Raw genomic sequence first — 23,384 nt, forward strand, 5'->3', positions numbered from 1 at the left:
GAAGCAATTAAGGCCGAAGCTGAAGAATTTGTTATTACCTCAGAGGCTTGAAATTAAATAACTCACGGTAACTAACTGATGCTACAAATAACGAAAATACCGATGTCTAAAATACAGAATTTATATCGGAGAAAAAATATATGCTTCTGCCCGTGTATTTTACAAAGAATCATTTAAGTTCCTCCAAAAACCCACCGTTATCGATCTAACAAATTTCTGTTAGAAACGTCGAATTGTATTCTCGTGCTAAACCTAATTGTACGAAGCAAATAAATACGAAATGAAAATTTAACTGCGTGTCTGATTATTCTTCTAGTATCTACTTAAGCAATCGTTATCCATTCATCTCTATAAAACACTGTGTCAAATTTGCCAATACTGATACATATTGAAACGTTACCAATCAATCATGTAATTTAAAGGCCTTGGAAAACTAACTTTCTTACAAATACAATTTGTCTTTGTCAAACCATAAATAACGACGCTTCACGAATGTGATATTGCAGGATAAAGATTTGATCTACGAAACATCCAACGTCCTATCCAAAGAAAACCGCATTTCAATTCGGAATAAAACCTAGCAACGAAATATGACAGAAGGGCTAGCAAGTGAGTGAAACCGTTCATTTAACGGGGGGGGGGGGCAACGTTAATTAACATTTTCGCGTTTGTCGTTGGGTCGATGCGTTTTACGCTTTCACGCTCCCGTTCAACAATTTCGTCGAGTTCACCTCGGCGACGTTCGGTCGGGCGAACCGCGCTCGATGTCGCGGCAGGAATTAAGCAACGCGTGTACGTAGATAACGCAGAGATGGAAGAACTTACCAGGATCGGAGGAAGGATGAGCCCTGGTGAGTCTGCAGAGTTGCAGCGGCAGATAACGTGTATCCGCTCGCGGTGGTGACTTTGGAGGCGGAGGAGTCGCACTCAGGAATCCACGCTGCAGCTCCCAGCCAACCTCCTGGATGATCGAAGCTTTCCTAAAATACGGTGTCACTTCCCTCAGGTATTTCACTGCAACAGAAAAATGGCCAACTGTGAGAGATTTTTGTTTCGACATTCAAAATCGTACGCTTTAGTGGAAAATAAAACAATCGAACTGAGAGAAGATGAAAACGCCAAGATTTTGACAACAGTGCTTTCTGTTTTTGAAAATTTCTATCTCTATAAGTAGATTCAGCCTTAAACTTTCGACCGATCGATGATATTATCAAAATCTATTAAGCTGTCCGGAAAATGTCATTCTTTCGCAAACGTGTTTTTTACAACAGTGCACCTCCATACAAACGTGAAACCAAGTCTGTGAAATGTCGCGGTGTTTATCTCAACAGAACAAAATCATACGTAATTCGACAAAATAATATAAAACAAAAGACGTTGTGCGTCTATTATTTCCTCGTAAAACGAAAAAAACTTTTCGGACAACTTAGATCGCAGCCCCTCGATGAGGAGTCACGAACAACCAGGCGCCATTTCGTGGATGATGCATAAGTAGTGCAGGTAGGGGAACGCTGATTCTTCGGTGTTTTTACGGCGTCCAGCCTTGAAATTTGCCGTGTACCTGGCCGACAGTGGAACAGGCCGAGGCGAGCCTCGTAAATCGTACCTCGGCCGGATCTCTGTTTCGCCATCGAAGCGTCTGCGAGATACGGTACCGCGGTCACGTACAGACTGTTTCAAAATCCAATTTGTCGTTGATGTTTCGACGTTGCTGTGCCACCGACGCGATTACATATAGGACAAACTCGTTAAAGTTCGAAGGAACACACTGTGCACGAGCACAGGAGGGGCTACGAACGATAAGGGGTGAGTGGTAAAACAGAGAAGAGAGGAGGGGATACGAAGGTGCGCGGGAATAGTCTGCAATCCTGACACGAGCTAACCGAAATACTGAAACATGTAACACACGCTCAGAGGGTGGCAGAGTAACCGACACCCTCGGGCGAACGGCGAATTCGCAGGAATCCCGTAAAAACCAGTCGTAAAGTCGGGATACGTTCTCCTGGAGGAAAGACGTGGCTTAATATCGAACTGATCGGTGGAATATCGACCGGCCTTTTGGCCCTCCTATTCCTCGTCCTGGAATTTCCGTCCGTGCTCCGATTCTCGTTACCGAAATTACCGATCTATACGGAGTAAACCGTGGGTTTACGACTAGTTCTTTTTAGAAGCAGAAGTCGATGGTACGTGCGTGCACGTGTGTGTGTGTGTGTGTGTGTGTGTGTGTGTGTGTGTGTGTATGTGTGTGTATGGAGAATATAGTATAGCAGCGTTGTTGATGGACGTAGTTTACTCAAATTTTCTCAGGTAATCAGCGGCACACGAACACGCTAATGTCTTTCATTCATCGTAAACTCTAATCATAACCATTTGCTTGTCAATCTATCTGCTCCGACAGAATCTTTTCTTCCTCATCGTGCACAACGTGGCTGGTTCGGTAAACACGGTAGCAATTTCAACGATGCCCATTGATAAGCGACGTACACCGTGGTCGTAATACAAGTCCCGAGTAACCAATCTCGTTCACTGAGCGGCGCAAACAGCCATCCATCTGTCCAGTGATTCGTCGCATTATTAATAATTAGACGCGCTCGTGTACGCGACACGACTGTTTGTCCCCGATTTCCATCCAATTGGATTACCGCTCGCGTCACCATAGAATTTCATTCGCTAATATTGGCCGGATAAATCTGGTCGTCGGTCATCGACGTTCTTATCCTAGCGCATCGTGATCCGCGATAATTCTCCGGTTAGAGAATACTTGTCTCTGTTTCTACGAGTGTTGCGATTGCCGTTAAAACAAATTGCAAACGTTTGATTTCCAGAACTATCGAATTGAACATTTTTGTAAGCCTGGAAATTGGCAACATCGATTATATTGTAAAACACACGGATAGCCAGGTGACCGGATTCCAAAAACTTCTATCATTCACCATTTTGCCTGAAAATCACGTCGGCGCATCGAAAAACGAATATCGAATATGGACTACGCTCATACGCTTTTACTTGGATTTCGTGGAATTTTGGAAAGCCACGAGTCGAGATCCGAATCCTGGTATGTCGAAAATTCTGTCTGGACGAGCGCGATCGTCGTGTGGTCCGCAAAAACTCGAAACGTTCTGGTCGGCCGCGCACCGACCGGAACCTGCTGTGCAATTTTCCGCGCGCGTTCGACACGCGAGCGAACGAGCTTCACCGAACGCGGCCACCTATAATTTCGATCGCGTATTCGAGGCCGATCGTCGTTGGCCCTCCCATTCTCGAGGCTGGCAATTTCGCTCGATCGACGCGGCCGATAACGAAATCCGCGGCTCTCCCCTAGATAATTTTCGCGCGTGAAGTGAATTTCAGGATGAATCGTGCAAGAGGAACGATCTTGATATTGCCAAGCGTTTGTTCGATTATATAACTAAGTCTAATAACAAACGATTGTGGGATCGTAAATGAGCCTTTTCACCTAAATATCTTACAAATTAATCACTTTAATAAATTAAGCATTTATCCTTGGTGCATTTCCGCTATTTTCTTTTCCCTTATTATCCTGTTCCTTTTCTCTTTTGTTAACACAGCTCTTCCTCGACTTTTTCCACCGACAATTTTATTTAATATCCAATCGTCTGTATCCGTGAATTTAAACTCCTTCTTTCTATTTTCTCAATTTCCGCAGACATCCAAATATAGAATAATGAACAAGTTAGGAGAAAGCACGAAAAAGTTTTTGCAACGTATAGATTGACATACGAACGACGTTGTCGAAGTATTTGCATCCAAATTATTCATAATCCTGGGAAGATTTTAAGACGACAAACAAGCAGTTAGTGACTCTGAGAAAACAGTAAGTAACGTTTTCGAGGCCAGAGAAGAGGTCAAGGAGGAAAAACCCGGGAAATCCACAAAATATTTGAAAGTCGAAATACGCTTTTTGTTTGTGCGGTCTCGAAAGGGAACACAAAGGTAATGAGACACAAAGCTCGATGAGTGGCGTCCAACGTTGACGCTACTTTTTAACGCTCCATTAATATAATTAAGAGATCCCACTCGGAAAAATATTCCTCTGATTAGATTACCCGACACGAGTGTATCACTTAAAAAAAACAAAAAAGCGACGAGAGCGGAATGAAAAGCCGAATAACTGACTAAATCGTGAAACAATCAATTAAGTGGGCGTGGGAGGAGGCAGGCTTTATAAAATGATTATTGGTGGTAGAAAGACGAGTTAAAGAATCATGAAAATAGGTGTCTATCGAGTCACTCTAGAACGCTGCAGGTAATTGGAATTTCTATTAAGATACGTCTATGCGAATGGTAGAACTGTTAGGACTTTATCTTCGGAATTAGAGACACTCGCAACGAGACCACGTTACAGCAAAATACGCTGGTTTCTGGAATATGCAACATCCCCGGAGCTCGCTACTGCTAATCTACTTTAGCAACTCTCTAAGAACAACTTGCAGGTAGAACATTAGTTTTCCTTAGGGAATGGAATCAATTTCCGCATTAGGATTAGTTAAACGTTCGAATCTTTCCGAACTTCGCCAACTTCCAACAACTTCTCTGGTCTCTCCGATATGTACGAGTATCATACGATACGTAGGTGTATCATATATCGTTTGTGTGCATCAAAATTCATAACAGGAACGGTATGGAAGAAACATCGGCAGAAACGAGTCAGAAAGATAGAAGAAAGAAGAGACGAGGACAGTTTGAAGGCGACCGATCGAGCTCCGGGGACGCGTTCGAAATAAGAGGAAAACGAATAAACCGGAAGTCGATCGCTGTCCGCTGCCGACGGAAGATATTTTTAATATCCGGCGAGGCAACCATCCGCTCGTCTTATCCCACCGCCTTGGCACAGCCCCGTGTATACAGAAAGGGACAAAAAAGGGTAGCTTGCGTCTACAAGGGGAATCATCTCGTATTGAAATTGCACGGAAATTTATCCCAGATCGGTAGGTAGCTATATCGATGCACCATTCTAAAATTCGAATCCCGATGAAGAATGGATCGTCTCGATCGACCTATTCTTAGACTTTGCTAGAAACGTATGGGGCCGGACAACTTTGTTGGAGAATTCGAACGAAGCACACGTGAAATCTTGATAATTTGTTACTGTGAGAACAAGAACACGGGGGGATGATGAACGATGAAGAATCGAGCAAATAATTATTCTACGGTTATTAGGAATTACGAAAAGATTCCACGTGACAAGAATACGTATTGCTGATGTGAGATTTTTGAGAACGTAGTATAATTGAAAAATGAAAGAATCTCGTATGAATCGTGTAAAATTAGATAAGATTTAAGCGAATTGAATTGTGTTGAGTGAGAGAGTTACATTGTATTATTTCTATGTTATTGTCGAATGTAATTCTAGTTTCGTAATGCTATTAGCCGATATATTCCTACACCGTCGCTTCATTTATCGCCGAATTTCGAGCTAATAATTACAACAGCGTATTTATAGGTACATTATTAGCCAGAATTAAAAGCTTTAAACAGAATACAAATTGTTTAGAATTTTCGATCCTAATAGCCGAAATAATGGCATAGAAACACTAAATTTACACTTAGAATTTATATTAGAATAGTTATACTATATTTATTTGATAAACGATTTCAAAGATATTCATCGATACACACTTGCACGCGTCTCAGCACTTTCTTTGTCTCACCTTCTTCCATACCAGACTGTTAACCGACTGAACAGTTTACATTCATTGTTTTCGAAACGCCGCGCACACACATTCTTCCGCACACTGATATTCACACACATGTATGACTACTATGCAGCTAATCTAGTCTAGCACATAAAATTATACATATCTCAATACAAATAATCCGGGGAAGCATCAGAGACCAAAGTGGAAACGCACGTGCGACTGGCGTATGTCATTATCACTTTGACTGCCACGGTGGTCATTGGTGACCGGAGCGTTTGAACTTCTTACAATTGTAAAAATTGTATGAAAATTGACAGTTAGGGCACTTTGAATATAATCGATAAATAGAAGATACTTTGAAATAAAAACTGCCCCATTGAACAATTAAACATTTTTATTAGAACATCAATAAAAAAAAATGTTAACAAATCTTGCATCTAACGCTGCACTGTGTTTGCATCCATATCTTTGAGGGGTAATCTACGAATATTATTATAAACACACCTTAGAAAATAATCGTAAATGCTGCTTTACAAGCATATAATTGAAGTTAGAAGTGTGAACATACCTTAGTATTACATATAGAATGGGTAAATACTGTTTACTAATATCTTCTACACGTTTCAACAATATATTCTGCACGTTTTGCCTGCGACGAAATAACGAATGCGAATGGTTTGTTGAAATAAACGAAGCCTTGTTATAATATGTCGCTATCAACTGTTAGCAAGGTGCCACGGTAGTCACCCGTGACCACCAATAAGATAAACGGTCCATTGGGGAAGAATGTTGTCTTACATCATCAATTTATTATTATTTTGCCATTATATGCTTTGAATAATAAAAATACTCTCGTGGCGTCCTGAGCGAAACATGTGATTTCAGCAGTGTTATCTACTGCCGCAACCAAGAGATCGATACTCGAATCAATGTAGGATCACGCGAAACGAAGTTACTGGAATATAACGCGACAGTGAGACGCGAAAGGATGATCAAGAAGGCGAGATGAATCGCTTTAAAAGGGTTCGCCACCTGTGGTCCCGGTACTTTGATCGACAGGTGGTAAACGGCACTTTGCAGCGACGCCAGAACAGAAAATATCCTCTCACGCGGGAATCCTTTCGCTATTTACGAGCGGCTCTTCCTTATACGTGCTATGCACACTGGCAAAGCCGATTTATTCCGTTGGCTCAGACTGGAACCCGTGTCCACCAGAAAAATGTACAGATGATCTTGTTCCCATGAACAAGCTGGCATGAATATTGAACGAATCCGCGAGACGCGGCAGCGAGCGTGCCAAACGTTCGTAAATTTTACGCTCTATGTACCAACATTATCAACATTCGTGATGGAACAATGTTTCACTTCGTAAAGTGAAAATATACGCTGCTAGAAGCAATTAGGCAATTCTCTTGCATCAATCGACAGAAACGAGGAAGAGTTTGTACATTTGATATTATATGAAACGCTATTTCTACGATACCGTAATAAAGATTGGCTTCAATAATTTGGAAGAATACAAGAATAAACGGAGGACGATATGGAAATTAAAATGACACTCAGATCGACGCTCTAATAGGATTGTTTTTAGCAATTCAAGGATTAATAAGTAACAATTGTCAACCTAATAATTAAAAAGGAATGTAGCTGGAAGCATTGCATTTTACGCTCCATTATCGCAAACGAATCAGTCTACAATTCAATTTTTAACGCCATTACATGCATTTGTTAGAGGTAGCAAGAAATTAAAATTGACAAGAATCCGTGAACTTATCGATACGATATTTCTCCCGTGTAATATTGTATTTGATCCGGTAAATAAGATGATGTTACCGGTTCGGTGAGCTTTCTTCTCGGGATAAGTTTCGTTAGATTAAACGCCTGGGTCGTCACGGGAACGCGACTGATCCCTCGAGATTTTTATTCGCCGACCGAGGAAGGATGCCTCCGGATAAGAAACGTCCGGGAATCTACCCCTTTTTCGCGGCTCTCGCGTAATCGTATGATTTACATTCAAATTTCCTTCGTGGGGCAATACGACCTGTTCTTCGCCGAAATTTATTCGGGATTTCGTTGGGTCCGAACGATTCCAGCTTACGGTGGAAACTGGAGAAACTGCCTTAGACATTTCCCTATTTTACTAAACGTATATCGCGGGCCAGAAATTTTACGATACTGTTAACTCTGATTACTTCCGGACATCGCATTAATTGATACGCGATCGAAGAATTTGAGAGAAATTTCCAAATTTTATACTTAGACGACCTTTTGACGGAAAACAGTTTTCCTCGATACAGCGAATTCTTGAATAAAAGGCGAAGGGAAAATAGAAGCTTGCAAACGTTTTTACGGATCGTTAGAATCTGTCACTCATCGTTTCAGGTGATGCATATTTACGAAGGGGCATCAGTTTGAGCATTTAATATAACACGATCATTCGAAAAGTAAGTAATAAATGTCTTTTACAATTTTAATTGCGGCCAGGTTTTTTAAATATGTTTACTTAGGTATTCGCAATGATACAACATAAAGTTATGTCACTAACATTTCTGAATGCATTTTAATATTAATTACAACATGCAAAGGGAAAAATACACATCTATTAGGTTGTCCGAAAAGTGTCTTTCTTTTATAGACGCGTCTTTTACAACAACGCATCTTTATACAAACATGAAACCTAATCTGTCAAACGTCGTGATCTTTAGTTTAATAGAACAGAATGGATCATACGTAATTCGATAAAATAATATAAAACGGAAAATGTTGTGCATCCATTATTTCCTTATGAAACAAAAAGAACTTTTCAGACGACCTAATACATGCAAAACACATCAATAGACTTTAAAACTTAGAAAAAGCTGAGCTTGGAAGAAAAATATTCTTTGCAGGATATTCATCTTGTACTTGCATAGAAAGTATTTTTTACATCGTGAGAACTCAAGAACATACTTTGGTGAACCAACCTGTATGTGTTCTACTAAATAACAACTCTCTGACACTCTCTATATTGTCTGCAGATAAATTAAAAACTCTGATTGAACAGGTAATGCGATGTGACAGTTCGCAACGATGTCAGAAATCTGAAAAACCGAACGGAGCGTCTCGGTTACCCGGACAAAGAGCAATCTAGCAGCGGAAATCGCGCAATTAAAGAGGAAGGAGGGCTCGAATTTTCCCCGGTACGGCAGACTGTCGGCCGTTCGAGCGAAAATAAAAATCCAAACGGGCGACGCCGCGGCAGTCGTTTTCTTCGACGACGGTATATATACTGCATTTAATCGGGCGAATGCGAATCACTAGAACGTCCGGCGGCAGTTGCAATGTGACGGGCAAGGAAATAAGTATAAATGAAAATGAAACGAAGATCGCCGCCTTCTGTCCTTCTCCTTTTACTCAGACTTTTATTTCCTTTTCTGCTTTCCAACCCCCTTCATTATTTCGTCATAGCCTCGCTCGAAAAGCATTCGCGACGATTAAGCATTTCTCTCTTCAGCAAAGCCTTATCACGATGCTCGTCCGCGAATCGAGTCCAAGTTGAAGTTGGTGATCAGTGGAAAAAGGACGAGTTATTTACGTAGATGAAGAACGTGTAATTATAAAGATAAGTAGAAAATTCTCGTATTCATTCGTAATATAGAGTTTTTGCATTAGTTGAGAATTAATTATGGAGAATTAATTATTAATCACGATGAAACTCTACAGTTTAATTAAATTGTAATGAAATCATTCCTCTTCTCACAAGCAAAACAGATACTAATTACAGAGGATTAAATACAAGTACATATCTGCAACGCGTAATGAATTTATATATTTATTCGTATCTAAAAATGTACGATTAATTTGACGAAAAATAGTAAGAAGTAGATACATGTTTGGCAACAAATTTATCTGTATCGTTTCGCCCTTCTAAACAATTAGATATCAGGAAATGATAGCTTGCAGGAGATTAGGTCCAGCTATGGTTACGGAAACGCGTTCCTCCCCTCGAGAATAAGCTCTCCCTATTTGAATCGATTTATCGGTGCGCGTGTAACGTGAGAAACGCTGCGTGTTCACCGGTTATCGTCATCATTCGCCAACGCGAGCCATGCACAAGAAATACCTTGATAAAATATCTGTCAACTATTTGTTCGATCGTAAATAAAAAGTGCTAAAGCTTTGTTTGATCCGAACATGACGTTCTCGCAATAAAATTTGGATATTCGATCAAAAATTGAAGCCGTGAAAGGATCACGAATCTAACTTTAGGTTAGGTGGTTTTTACGATGTAACGAGATCGTAAAATCGATCGAGCGAACAAATTCACAGAAGGTCGAGGACCTGTAAAACTCGGACAAGAAATTGCGTGATGTACCGTATATAAATTTATCCTTCGAATATTTATGTTTGAATCAGATTCTTATTTACGCAAAGAAAAAAACGTTTAATATTTTAATGAAAACTTCCACATAAAATTGACGTCTGTCTATTTTTCTCATAACTAAACACTTAAATCAAAGATATTATTAAGCATTTCTTATGATATCTGCATCCCTGGATATCATCCGATACCTCCTCTTGACGCTCGGTAATTTAATCGAACGCTTCTTTAGACGTCTCACTTTAGGTGAGAATTACCACGTAGCAACTCTGTATAAATATACATGTTCCGAACGATCGAAACCATGGAGTTCACGTCTCTGAATAAGTTCCATTGGTATCCGCGAGACATCGTCAAATAAAACACCTGGCCTTCGTGGAAATTCTAACGAGTCTCATCAATTATTCATAAAGTTGACGTCTGTTCTTTCCGATTCTTATCGCGGCTGATTCCAATTGAATCTCGATTCGGCCTAAGCCGCATGGCACGGGGCTAATTTAAATGGAAGCAGGGCGAATCGAACGTCCGGTTGAAATTCGATCGTAAAGACGAGGACGAGACGGAACGTCAGCTTAATTTGTATGCACGACAGCAATAAATGCTTTATGGCTGCTAATAAATGAGGGCATGCGAGTGGCGAACGGTTGAGCTACTTGCGCGTAAGGCCATGCGAGAACATAGGGCAGCAGCTTTACAAGCGCGTACTCGTTCCGCGATAGCATTAAAATGTAAATTCGCCCGGTATCGTTTCATTGATCGTAAACAAGAGAGTGTCGTGTGAACGAAAAGGAAGAAAAAGAGGAACTGAAGATAACGTTGTTATCTTAAATGGAGCTGGCCGCTTCTTTATACGCCGTCCGTAGCGTTCAATTATAGCCGAAACGCTTATAATTCCCGGCAACTTTGCATAATGAACCCCGCCGTAGCAAAGACATTCTCGAAAGCCTCGTTGGAAGTCGATCGTTCGCGAGAACGTGGCGGGATATAAATTTCCAAGGATCGCGAGAATGGTAGCTGGTTCGTCGACGAATCCCTGGGATAAAAAAGGGCGACGAAACGACCATAAACCGGTGCTTTTTCTTTAGATCCGGCCACCGACGACAAGTACAGGGTGTTATATCGTTGCACATCCATTCGGTACGCTTGAATTTTTCCTTCGCTCAATATAAATCCTCCATCAGCGCGTTTACTCGGCGAACACCGACGAATATGGCAGAAACGGGTGATTCACGGAGCTGCTAAGAGAACCCCCTCGACGTAGCTCGCGGACAAACGAGCCTAGGGTGTCGGCGATGTTTCGCATCGATTGGGATTTCGAGCGGAAAAAGGCGCCACGCGTTTGATTGATGGGCGGCTGGATGTATGCAGGAGCTTGAAAATCGAGAGCACCGGATGAAGAGGGGATGAAGGGCGTTAGAAAGTTCGTACCGATCGACAACGGAAATGTCAATGTCTCTGACGGGAAATGAAAAGCGCCAACATGTAGAAATATTTTAATTTTCCATGGAGACACGAAAATTCGTGGAAATTTGTGCTCGAAAAGGGGCAGCACGATTTCGCAACGCTCAGCTGACTACGAATGTACCTACGATAGATCGAATATATCAGCAACCTGTGAAACGCCAGCATATCTATGCAGCTACGCTTCTGATCAAAACTTTGGATACGCCTTTCTTTGTATCCGTATCTCCTTTACAAACGCGAAATGCAGCGCGAATCGTTTGTTTATTCCCTCGCATCAGCCTGTACAAACAAAAATGTATTAAATCGGCATCTCTAACGAGATACAGACCATCACCAGGCTTCTACCATTTTCTAACGAGTAATTAAATATCAATGAAGTTGCTCGAACCACGCACGATGAAACCAAAGCAAATTCCGACAGAAACCAAAGACCGTGCACGAGAGGGATAAAGTGGTGCCACCGGTAGTGCAAAAGCGCATTATATTGGAAAAGTTCCGGTATCGAGAAGCCATGGAAAATAGCAATTAAAAAGGTAGTCGGACGTTGATGAAAAAGCGTATTTTCTAATGAATTCCACTCAACAAGCCCGCCATGTACGTCGGGCAAATTTACGAGCTTCTTTCTCATTAACACGCGCACAGGCGTCTACGGCGGATTATGCAACAGGGTTGCAACGTTAAGAGGGGCCCACATGACAAATTGCCGATATTTGCCCGGCGATGCTCACAAGGATTCATAACTCTCGTAAAATACAAATGTTCAAGACTTGCACTGTTCGTATAATTATTTAAACAAGTTTCTAAACAGATGTTGAACAGATTGTTAAGAAGATCGTTCAGAGGATAAAGTTGAAGATTTCAGGCTCACCCCAATCGTGAAATTCTTTAAATTCGAAGAATATTCTCCGGCGTGTTTCGAGCTCTTGCCAGATTCTTTCGTTTCCAGACTTCCGCGATGTTCGGATGTTTCGAATACTAAGATTCTGTTATCTTGCCGGCTTTCAAAGATACTACACCCTACTCCAGATAACAGGCGCATAAATTTGATAATTTTCGAATCATCAAAATCGTACGTACAATCTTTTGTCTATTTTAATATTCCGTGTACCCCTTTTGTTATTTGAAAAATATCAGCTCTCGAGTCACATCGTTCGCGAATGTATTTCGAGTGAAGCGACTCGTCTCTTTGCGGCGATGTTCGCATTCAGAACGACAACTTCGATACCAGTTATTTTTCCATGAGAAAACGGACCGAATCGGTTTTCCCGATTCGTGATTCCGCTGTGATCATCCTTGATCTGAACTCCGGGATTACGTACGTACATCTCGTCGTCCCGTGGGACTTGATACATCTGCGGACGTCGCTAATTGTACCCGACAACTTTGGAATTTTCGTCGCGTACGGGTTTTGGAAATTCGACGCGACGCGCCCAGCAATCGCGTCGACGAGAGATTTTCTGCCTCCGATCGCCCCGTTTTTCCGCGACCTCCTGAAGTTAATGGAAACTCGAAATTGCTACGAATCAACGGTATACTGTTCCCCTGAACGAGTTCTGATGAAAACCTTTCGCTATTCTATCCTAAAAATGGAATAACCCAACTTCGTTTCGAAAAAATGTCGGATTTCCACGAAATTTAATAGGAACAGCGGAAATTCCGAGGTTTTAGCGTGAATTCTTAATAATAAGAAATTCAAATCTCCGATGAAACATGGACGCTGCTCGACGCTTATGATAGCAGAGCAACGAATGGCGAGAATTAGGGCAAAGGGTCAAAGGACTCTTAAGAGTAAAGAGTTAATGCAGGGTCGGCAGGTTTCAACGGCGTCGTTTGTGCAATGTGCGAGCAAAATTCTCGTTTATTCAAGGCAGCCTCAACCGTGAAAATTTCCACGGAGTTCAAGGGAGAGGAGGGCAAAGTGTACGCCAGCCGAAAAGACAAAAGCTAGTTTCCTTAATCCCGAGGGCCGCACCTCGAGTACAATTTCTTCGTCCGTTCGAGGGCTGCACGGCAGCACCGTAGCGTTGAATCTATCCGTTTAACTGAAACTCAACTGGAAACTCAACCGGCAATTCTGGCCCCTTGCAATTCCGTTTCCATTAAATCGTGACCATTGTTTCGAGTTCAAAAGGGCTGGCCGTCGTCGACGACGACGATCAAAAGAAAAGCGAAACGTTTAAAGTTTCAAGCGGAGTTTCAGCGTCCTGTCATTTGCATCGCAAAGATTTCGTCTTTCGTCGCACGCTCTTTCTTAACCTTGGTTAACAGCTCTCAGCCATGCGTTTTCCTTTACAAAAACTATTTCTAAAAAGAACAATCTGGTTCTCGTTAAATCTAACAAATTCCACCTACTCTCGCCTCTCGACAAACTCTTGGGAAAACGATTGAAGGTGGAGGAACGAAATAACGTCAAGGCCCCCGTAGCTCTCGCCAAGGTTCCATTGCTTCGTAAATTCTTATCGAAGAATAAAGGTGCGGCAGAACAATCGCGATGACTCACGAGAGCATCGAAATCCCCGCAACGAGGATTTCACGATTCGCCCTTGGAAAGGCACAGCCTAAGATTTGCGGGGAACTCAGAAATCTGTCGTGGAATCTGATGGTGTGCGCGCGGGGGATTCCTTTGAGAGTGTCGTTCGGCGAACACAGGCTTTACGAGCGCGTTGTGCAAAAAGACAGAGAAAGAAAGAAAAAGAAAAGAGAGAGAAAGGGTGAAGGGGCGCGAGAGCGAGACTGGAACGGCTTCTCGCCTCGTAAGGGTTCGAATCTCGTCGCGAATCAGAGAAAAGAGTTCGAAACGGGTATTGGTCCCAGGACGAGCTGCGAGATACCGCTCGCAATATCGTGCCTTTCCCTTCCTTTTATCTAAACGACCCTACACACAGGGTCGACCGACCACCGAAATCACAGCTCGCCGTCGAAGCTCCGGATCGAGACCCATCCTACGGACATTTTCCCGAGCGAATATCGCGGAATAGATTGTTCCTCGTTCCCTTTTATTCCACCTTTTAATCCGCCGGAAATCCGACTCTGCTCGAACGAGACGTAGCTGAAATCATTACTGGGTCCCACTTGTTACCTCTTACCAGTGCGGTGAACCGTGTCGCTTATAGCAACCGAAATATCTTCGAGGAGCGATATATACGTACGTATATGTACGCGTAAATATGGATGCATGGAATTTACATAAAACGTACGAGTATAGGTAAGAGGGCCAGAGTTATTCATACGAATAAAATTTCTAAATATCCCTATCGGAGTAGTGGAAAACCGAGGGAACAATATACGGAACAAAAAAGAAGAATTTTCGCAGAGTTATCACGACACGTATGCGATGGGAGGATGAGACTGGCTGACCAAAAAGTGTGCCGCCACTAACAATGGAAAGGGTTTTTCATGCTCGAACGTGAAATAGTGAAAAAAGGAAGAAAGAATGGGATAGTGGATCTCTTCATACGAATTTGCCCCGCTGTAATGGCTCGGTGGAGCCTTTTAATAGGCTAGGAAAGCGTCCGAAAAAACGTAGGTATATAACCAGGTCGCGCCTTTTTAACACGGCGCACGAAGTTTTATCAGCAAACGGCCGCTCTCTCTAGTCAGGACTTTTCGACAGGGTGCGCGGTTTTATCTTCATTCTTTTATATCCTTTATTCTTTTTCTATCTATCCTATCTATTTTTTCTATTTTTTTTTTTTTTTTTTTTTTTGCATGACAAAAATCCGAGGGGAGGCGTCGTTCGACCGGCACAACCGAACAATTATATTCTTCGCAACGAACCGAGCTCTCCATTAATCCGATCGGAAAATTGTTGCGCGGCCGGCTAACGGCGTAGTCGTCGCGGCGCGGCGCGCTTAAAAGCTTCTCGGAAATCGAATCGCCGCGCCGTGAGGTAGAACACACCGAGCGTGTTCGAGCTCGTTCGGGCTCGTTCGAGCATACGAATAAAATGTTATTTGCATTCGACACGCGGGACAGACACGGCCGAGCCACGTCGTTGCCCATGTCGCGTGTGTAACCATTGATACGTGACCCGAGCCGTAGCGCAGACAGACAAAGGAGTCACCCTTAATTCGTCGCGGTGCTGTTACTCTCGCAACCCCTTTCCAACGTCGTCGTTCCCCGTCCCATCTCGTTTAACACCTCGTGTGGCTGTGACGCGTGCAAACGCGACCGAGAAAGAAAGAAACCTGTAACCACCCGACGCGTTCCGTGAAATAACCGACTCGTACCGTATGCGTGACGCAACGTCGCCACTTTCAACGGAAGCTACGTGGAACGGACGAGCGTAATATTTCCTCCGCGAAGCCACAGAGCGGAGAAACGCGCGCGTTCAACGGTGCTGCTACGGAATAACGATTTTACTGACCTACGACGACGACGACCGCGTTGCTTTTCGTCTCTCTGTTACATGTTAATGGTGTTAGAGGTGAACCGTTGGAATTATTTTGTCGCAGCTGCAATTGCCAGGTCTACCGCAACGCAATACAAAAGTGAGAGAATGGAGGAAGCAGGAGGATAGAAAAGTTGCGACGTTTGAAAAATAATGGTTTCTGGTTAACGTTGGAATTTTTCATTTTATATTATACCATTGCATCACTTTGTGCGCGAAAATTAATTTTATGCGTCACTGTTCCAGTGACTGGGTTATTAAATATTGGTGGCAGCCGAAGAAACGTAACAAAGCAACGGCGTCTCTCGTTTTCTATTTCAATGTCGTGATTCGATGTTAAGAAACAAAGAAAAGTACGCGATCTAACGCGATATATAATACGACGGAAGATTGGCGAACAAACGAGGAAAACGAAACGACGTCGTTGCGCTTTCTGTGTTACGAAAAATATTCCCTCCCTTAATTATATTTCGTAGTCGTCGCTGCAACTTACCAGTCCGTGAAAGTCACATCGAGCTTCATTGGAAATACATTAACGGTGTCGTGGTCCCGAGACGAATGCCGCTCACGTTTCGATACGGATTCGACGGGCTTCAAATAAAAATTCACAGGAAATTGCTAAAGCGAAAGGAATGGCGCGCAATAAGAGATTGGCTCGCGTCGATTCCCCAGCGGGAGCCCGTTCACGAGAAAGAAAACTCGGTTTTTAAACGAGAAACCAACGTTGGCTGCCGCTTGATTATCAAGCCCTACGATATTTTCACCCTTCGATCGTTCCCTAGCTTTCTGGGAACCGGTAAAAGCGAACCGGTGGAGGGAAACTCATGATTCAGACGAGTTTTCCTCGATCTCAGATCACCGGCCGAGATCAAAGATGAAAAACCGGGGAGAAGTATGGAAAACACGATAAATATACGGTAAAACGTTACAAGTCTCTAAAGAACGGATCGCAAGGTGGGTCAGTGATCTAACGCGCGATCGTTTACTTTGAAAATCCTCTCTGACGTCTACTTCTTTTCTCTTCTCTTCCTTCGCCAAGGTGGAAACGGTCGTGTAAAAAACAGCACGTGGCAGACGGCTTGAAAGCGAGACGGGGGCGAGCAAACGTCGTTCACGAGATCGTAATTATTTAGATAGGAGAGCAGCGTGTAGTCGTGTACCGTGCACTACAGGTAACCATCTAGCCGAGATTGCGTTTCAAGACGGTAAATCTAGTGTACACATCTGCGGGTACGCGTGTGTCTGCCCGTCGTGTCGTCTTGCACGCTCGACAAACACACGTAGACCGCGAGTACGCCGTTCCATTCCGGCGCAATGACTCCTGTCTCATTAATATTTATCGCGCTTCACATTCGAGACAGAAGTAACCTCGGCGTCGCGTGGCCGCTGATAAACGACGAAAGAAGAGGGAACACGTGGAGGAACTCTCTATGTTTCGATGATGATCTATGGATCGCGTGCGTGTGCTAGAATTGTACTAGAAGAAAGTACGATCATAAATAAGTGGAAATTGTTACACGGTCAAAAGCAGAAACTGCATACTTAAGACGATACTCGAGACGATAAATCGTACCTGGATTTTGGACAGCGGATAGCTATAATAATTGCAGAGAATCCATTTGGAACGATGAATAAGGAATTAAAGATCATCGGAAGACCGTGCAGTAAAGTTGGTAGCTTGGACGTGGTTCGCTGTACGATCTAGAGATGGCGGCAGCGAAGATCTTGCGGCAACCGCAATAATTTGAATTTATGATAGCATTATTGCAGTTGTTTCCTCAACAAGCACGTACTACCTACGAAAGGATTTACCAAGTGTTCATATCGTTATACGAGCGGATTCCGTGGGGGCTGTAACGCGGTACATCGGCGAAAAACTTCAGCCGAACACACACTCTGCATCCGTGATGATCGTATAACCTCCCAGCGCGTTTTAATAAACTATCCCCTTAAATCCTATCATGGTTACGCGAGCGCATGCTCATGAATACGAAGTTCTGACGAGAAAGGAACGTTCGTCGCTTTCGAAAAAAGCAAGTACTATACGATTCTTCTGTTTTCCAGAATATACTGTGCCCGTTTCTCCTCTATCTTTCTGCGACTGTATCCACCGAATATATACCATACGATTCGTTGCACGGTGAACTTTGCATTCGTTAAACCGGAGGATCAAGAGGCGCGCGAGGAATGCTAAAAACTGCAAGCATGAGAACGAGAACGTCGAAATTTGACTGAGGATTTAAGGCACGCTCGATTTATCCCTCGGTCCCCTTACCTTCCTTCCGGCTTATTAACTCCCCCGCGTCCTCTATAGCAACGACGATGTAACCATCCTTCTTGCTACAGACACATTTCCGCTGCTCGAACTCACGGGGGTCTCGCCGGCGACATTGATATTCGATGGACGCGCTAGCGATCGGAAAAGCTTTTTCCCAGCACACGTACCGAGAGATGCAACCAACAGGGTAAAGAGAAAAATACGCGGACGAACGGCAGGTAAAGAAGGAAAAATCAGGATGATCATGGACGATTAATTCGAGATGTTGCCACGTCCACCAAGAGTATATCGGTTTCAAGATCGATTCACAGATGAATATTAAGCGGACAGATTAATATGATATAAACGTGAATAATTGCGGGTTGATTAAATAATTCGCACTTGGATGCATTTGGAATGGCAGACGCACGAATATAAAATTGTACGAGTGGTCGGTAAATCCAGCATTTTTCAAATTGTTGCATTCGATATATTTTACAGTGTATTTGTAACACACGTTATATAACTGTAATATCTATACATACATAATAAAAATGAAATCAAAATATATAACATAATAAACGTATATAATTAAGGATACAATAGAATATATAAATATGTATATATGTTAACATAAATAAAATAAAATGATAATATCAACATCTATGGCGAAATAATTAAAAAGATTAGCGTATTACTAATCACTCCGAAGCTAGCTAGCTTAGTTTGCGGACGCGGAAATGCAACGTCAAATACGAAAAATGTAAAATACCAATCAACTACACCCGTATTATAACAAATATCAATAGTTACATGAATTCTGACAAAAATATACACGTATGACTTAAATGCACGCTACTTCACACCTCACATGTGTCAAATGCAAACTACATTTCGTCGCGTCTCGACACTCGAACGGTTAACGTCAATATTGGCGCAATGAATTACTTACATGTGTCTGCAGAATTTCCTCCATCGTCCGACAAATGCAATAAACGGGTCTTGATGTGCCAGTAACCTCCAAGTAACAAGAAGACACGAACTTCGTCGAAATTACATCGCCAAGAAGCTAACCTACACGATTATCCGCTTCACGACAACGTATAAGAAACACAAAACATATAATGTTTCGGCTGTCGTACTCGAATTACGAAGAAAACAATCGACACGACTTTGGAACGGACGATAACCTTATTTGGGAGGACAGAACGAAATATGCAACGTAATACACTTTCTATGCGAGACGCTAAATTTTTAGATTCTTAATTACGCGATATGAAGATAATAATACACGAGTTTGATTAATTATCACTGTCACTGAAAACACAATGGATTTGACGTAACGGATACTCTTAAGAAGATTCGAGCAAAAAGATGTAAATTAAGAATTGTTTCACCGATGTACGACACCGTAATACACGCGACGTGCCGGCTTTCGCGGTCGAATGACACTGTTACCAACCTATGAAATGAAGCGTGACGAGCATTTTCTAGTGGCGCGCGAATATAAATGAAAACAAAAGCGCGCCAAGTATAAATATCTTTAAACCTGTATCTAATCGCTCTTAGACTATCAATATAGATGCATTGTCAATATTTCGAGATTCTCAACTAAAAGGGCCAATATTTATTATCAATACAATGTTGCTAATATTATACAATGATGTTGAGAAGCTCGAAATATTGACGATATTACCGAGTTTGAAAGCGCTCTTAGAATAACTTGATCGTTTATTTGTTGCTATTGAATAAGAATGACGTAAGAATTGATCCTTTAACGTATTATAGTGTGTTATTAACGCGATGTGAGTTACGAATTACGTATATATTGTATTTTATTCATACATACTATTACGTATTATTTCTATATTACTTATTTCTATATACAATAAACATTTTGAAATATTCGATCTTATTTTACAACAATGTAAACTTTCCAGAATACTTCTTCAAAATTAGGTAAATACATAAATTCCCTAACATTACAAATCTACTTACGTTCCATCCAGTTTGCGCTGCAGAACGATCGTAATGCTATATCGCTAATTCAATCCTTTCTAAAATTACCTTCGAGATACAATTCGTCGGCAAACAAAGGAAATGGATTCGAACGGAAGAGGGAATAACGAGAAACACAATCGTAGGGGAACAATCAGAGAACGAGAAAACGAAAGAGAGAGATAAATTCGACGCATCATCATCGTAGAACCCTCGCGGATTAATAATACGCGAGGACGGTGAATGAGAATCGAAAGCTCTGCTCGACGATACGACGTGACGACATCGGGATTGACGTAGCCTCCGCGTAAGGATTGATTAATTTCCACCACCGTCTCTCGCCGGGTTGTGGATTGGTTTCGATGAATGCGCCTTAGATTAAGAGCCTCGGCACTCGCAAGATACCTTGCACAGCTACTACATCGTAGGAAGGATAACTGCGGAGCTGCATCGAGGGGGAGAGGGGATTTGACAGGGGTGGAAGATATATCCGTAGAGTTATGGCCGGTATGAAACCCATAGCAAATGATGCAGGAATACGTGACTGGTGAGCAAAACGACCGGGTACAGGTCGGCTCACCACCTCGCCAACCCCTTTCGCCTGGCTGCAATCAGCAACGTGCGCCGGCCAACTCCGAAATAAATTCAATAGAAACGGTTGTACTACGTATACACACACCTGCTGTACATGAGGGCGATACCGCGGGTAGCGTCGTCATCCTACGACTCCGAATTTTTCCACGATGGATCCCGGGTAAGTTTATCCCTATTGCTTTTCCGGCTGGCTTGAATATTTCGATTTTCCACGTAAGAGGATGTTTAGATTGCTAGAAGCTCGCAGCTTCAGCATCCGCGACATAACGCAGTCGAAACGGTATTTCTTTGATCGAGAATAACATGCCGGTAGAGGGAAACGAGAACTTGCGTAACTCTTCCTTCCCTGCTTCTATCTCTTTATCCTGGAGACCTTAGACCCCGATAAAACATCCCATCAGCCTATCAGTCGCGAACAAGATTCGCTGAAATTTTCAACCCGTATCACGATAGTTTGGTCGTGTCGTGTCGAACCGGTAGTAACGTGTTTCAACGATCGAAATAAAAGTTACCCTTTGGCGTAGATGATTGGGAGAAAAATACGGGGCTGGTTTCATCCCATTGTTCCTGGTATAGAAGCACGAAACAAACAGCGCCGGTGAAACTCGACGCTGATAAATGCTGATGTATTCAATCAAGGGGATTGGCGTGATCTGGCGAAATGTCGTTCGGGGATCGAGAGGGTGTTGCGAAATACATGGAAGCACGCTTCCGGCTAGGTTGGTGTATAGCCCGCCACACGGCACGTTATGACGAACATATTGGATCATCGCGTGGATACGATACAATCAAAATTCCGGGCCTGTCCGTGACGACGCCACGTGACGGCGTGTTCTCCATTAAATTTCACGCGATAGAAGCGACAAGATGTCGGCCGGAGATCCGTGGAGACCAGGTACTTGAATCCCGCGGCACGGTTGTCACGATAAAAGGGAGCAAGACCGACTGATGAGGCATTTTGGGAGGACGTTTGCCACCCTTTGATACCGGTACTAGCTATTTCTATGTTAATCTCGTCGCGCCAAGGTTCAACCACGGCTTCGAGAAGGATTCAGACACTGACTGACAATAGAATGGTTGATCGGTGTTCCTACTGTTCCTACGTTCGACGCAAATTAATTCAATGGTCCCTGAAAATGTCTAAATTTCACAGACAAGCCACACAATATCACAGTCTGGCTTGTTTTTCCAGGAAGAATTTCTTCATCAACGGTATTCAACGGTATGACTTCCCAGTTATGCAACCGCCGACAACTGCGAGATTTCTCCGAGCAGAAAATTATATAACAGCTTCAAGGAACAACGAGATACGCCCCGTGGGGGGAAAAAACGAAGAAACCGAAGCGACGTCGCGGAACGAGAAAGCGGCAGAGCGGCATCAGCTTTTCCCGAAATAAATCACACGGCGTTTAAAACTACGGTGGCAAGGAGGAAGAGAAAAGGAGGACACTGGGTGGCTGGGCGAGGAGAACAAAGGGAAAGAGGCCGCGATAGGTACGGCAAGCCAGATTTTCAGCCGGACCCTGCGATATTAAATATTTCAGACGTCCGTTGTCCCTGGTCTCCCCTTTCCTCTCGACTGTTCCTTTCTTTCTCTTTCCCGCCTTCCATGATCCCGTTCTTCTGCTTCGTCCCGTGTCGCTCGCGCCTCCGTACAAAGCCCCCAAAGGCACTAAAAGGAAATTTTACAACCCAAACATTTCGCTCGGACGGGAAAGAGCCGCGGAACAAAAAGCCTGGTCGCGTGAGGATGGCTGGAAAATGGGGACGAAAGCTTGTCGACGACCGTCAGAGAAACATGGTAAGAGAAACCGCCTAAGAAGAAGGTGTCTCGAGCCAGGACACCAGTTTCCTGCGCCACCCGTTGCAAATCCTTTTTATGGAGTTTCCGCCGGATGAACGAGGCGTCTTGGGTGTTCGTAAACAAAAATCACCGCCCCTGTCTGTCCCTTCCGCGGACGTAATCTAAAATTATGTCACGGTTTCCAGCGCGCAAGGCTGTCGACTCAGATAAGAAAGCTGAAGACGTCACGCGAAGATGGTGTGAGGCGAGAAGGAAACGGAGAAGAGAACCTGGTGTAGCGGGTCGACGTTCGTGATTAGTGTTTCTCAAGCGAAATGGTGGCGGTACATCAACCGTGTCGAGAGAATAGAGTGCTGAATAAATGATAACGCTACGTAGCCGCGAGAGAATTTCTTCTTACCGGAATTTTCCCTCGACTCTTCCTCCACTTTTCCGTTTGTCTCGAGACGCTATGCCACGTCCTCGTGGCCGAGACGTCGCCAACTCGAACGTAACTCTCGTTTACCTTTAAGGAAGAGATTCCCAAGCAGTCACGACACGGAACTTTTCATTCTTCGCGTTATGCTTGAAACAGGCGAATCAGATTAGATAACCTGAGGACACGCTGCTCGGAAATTTGGTAAAACGAACAGCGTCGAAAATTCGGTAGAAATGAAAGGATTTTCTAAAGAGTTCATCGCGTCGCTGAATTCTGTATGGCGACGAAATATTACGAGCATATTTTCAGTGTTGCAACCGAGGTCACCGAAACGTAACGCAGAGCCAGCGTTTCACGGGAGCCCTTTGTAAAAGTGCGGTTGGTCCGCGAAGTCTCTCGATTTTCCCAAGGAATAAAGGCATACTTCATACGTCCTTAC

General features: G+C 43.1%; 1 protein-coding gene across 3 annotated transcripts in view; it reads right to left on the minus strand.

Annotated features, from left to right (window-relative positions):
• Positions 1-23,384, minus strand: part of Syn1 (Syntrophin-like 1) — a 349,107-nt gene that overhangs the window by 152,201 nt on the left and 173,522 nt on the right. For all 3 annotated transcript variants that reach the window (XM_033348439.2, XM_033348447.2, XM_076618468.1), the window contains exon 3: positions 826-1,014. In XM_033348439.2, coding sequence (XP_033204330.1) covers positions 826-1,014 — 189 coding nt within the window. The remainder of the gene's footprint in view (positions 1-825; positions 1,015-23,384) is intronic.

The sequence above is a fragment of the Bombus vancouverensis genome, chromosome 5 (genome assembly GCF_051014615.1).
Source record: "Bombus vancouverensis nearcticus chromosome 5, iyBomVanc1_principal, whole genome shotgun sequence".
In the NCBI taxonomy this organism is placed as follows: domain Eukaryota; kingdom Metazoa; phylum Arthropoda; class Insecta; order Hymenoptera; family Apidae; genus Bombus; species Bombus vancouverensis.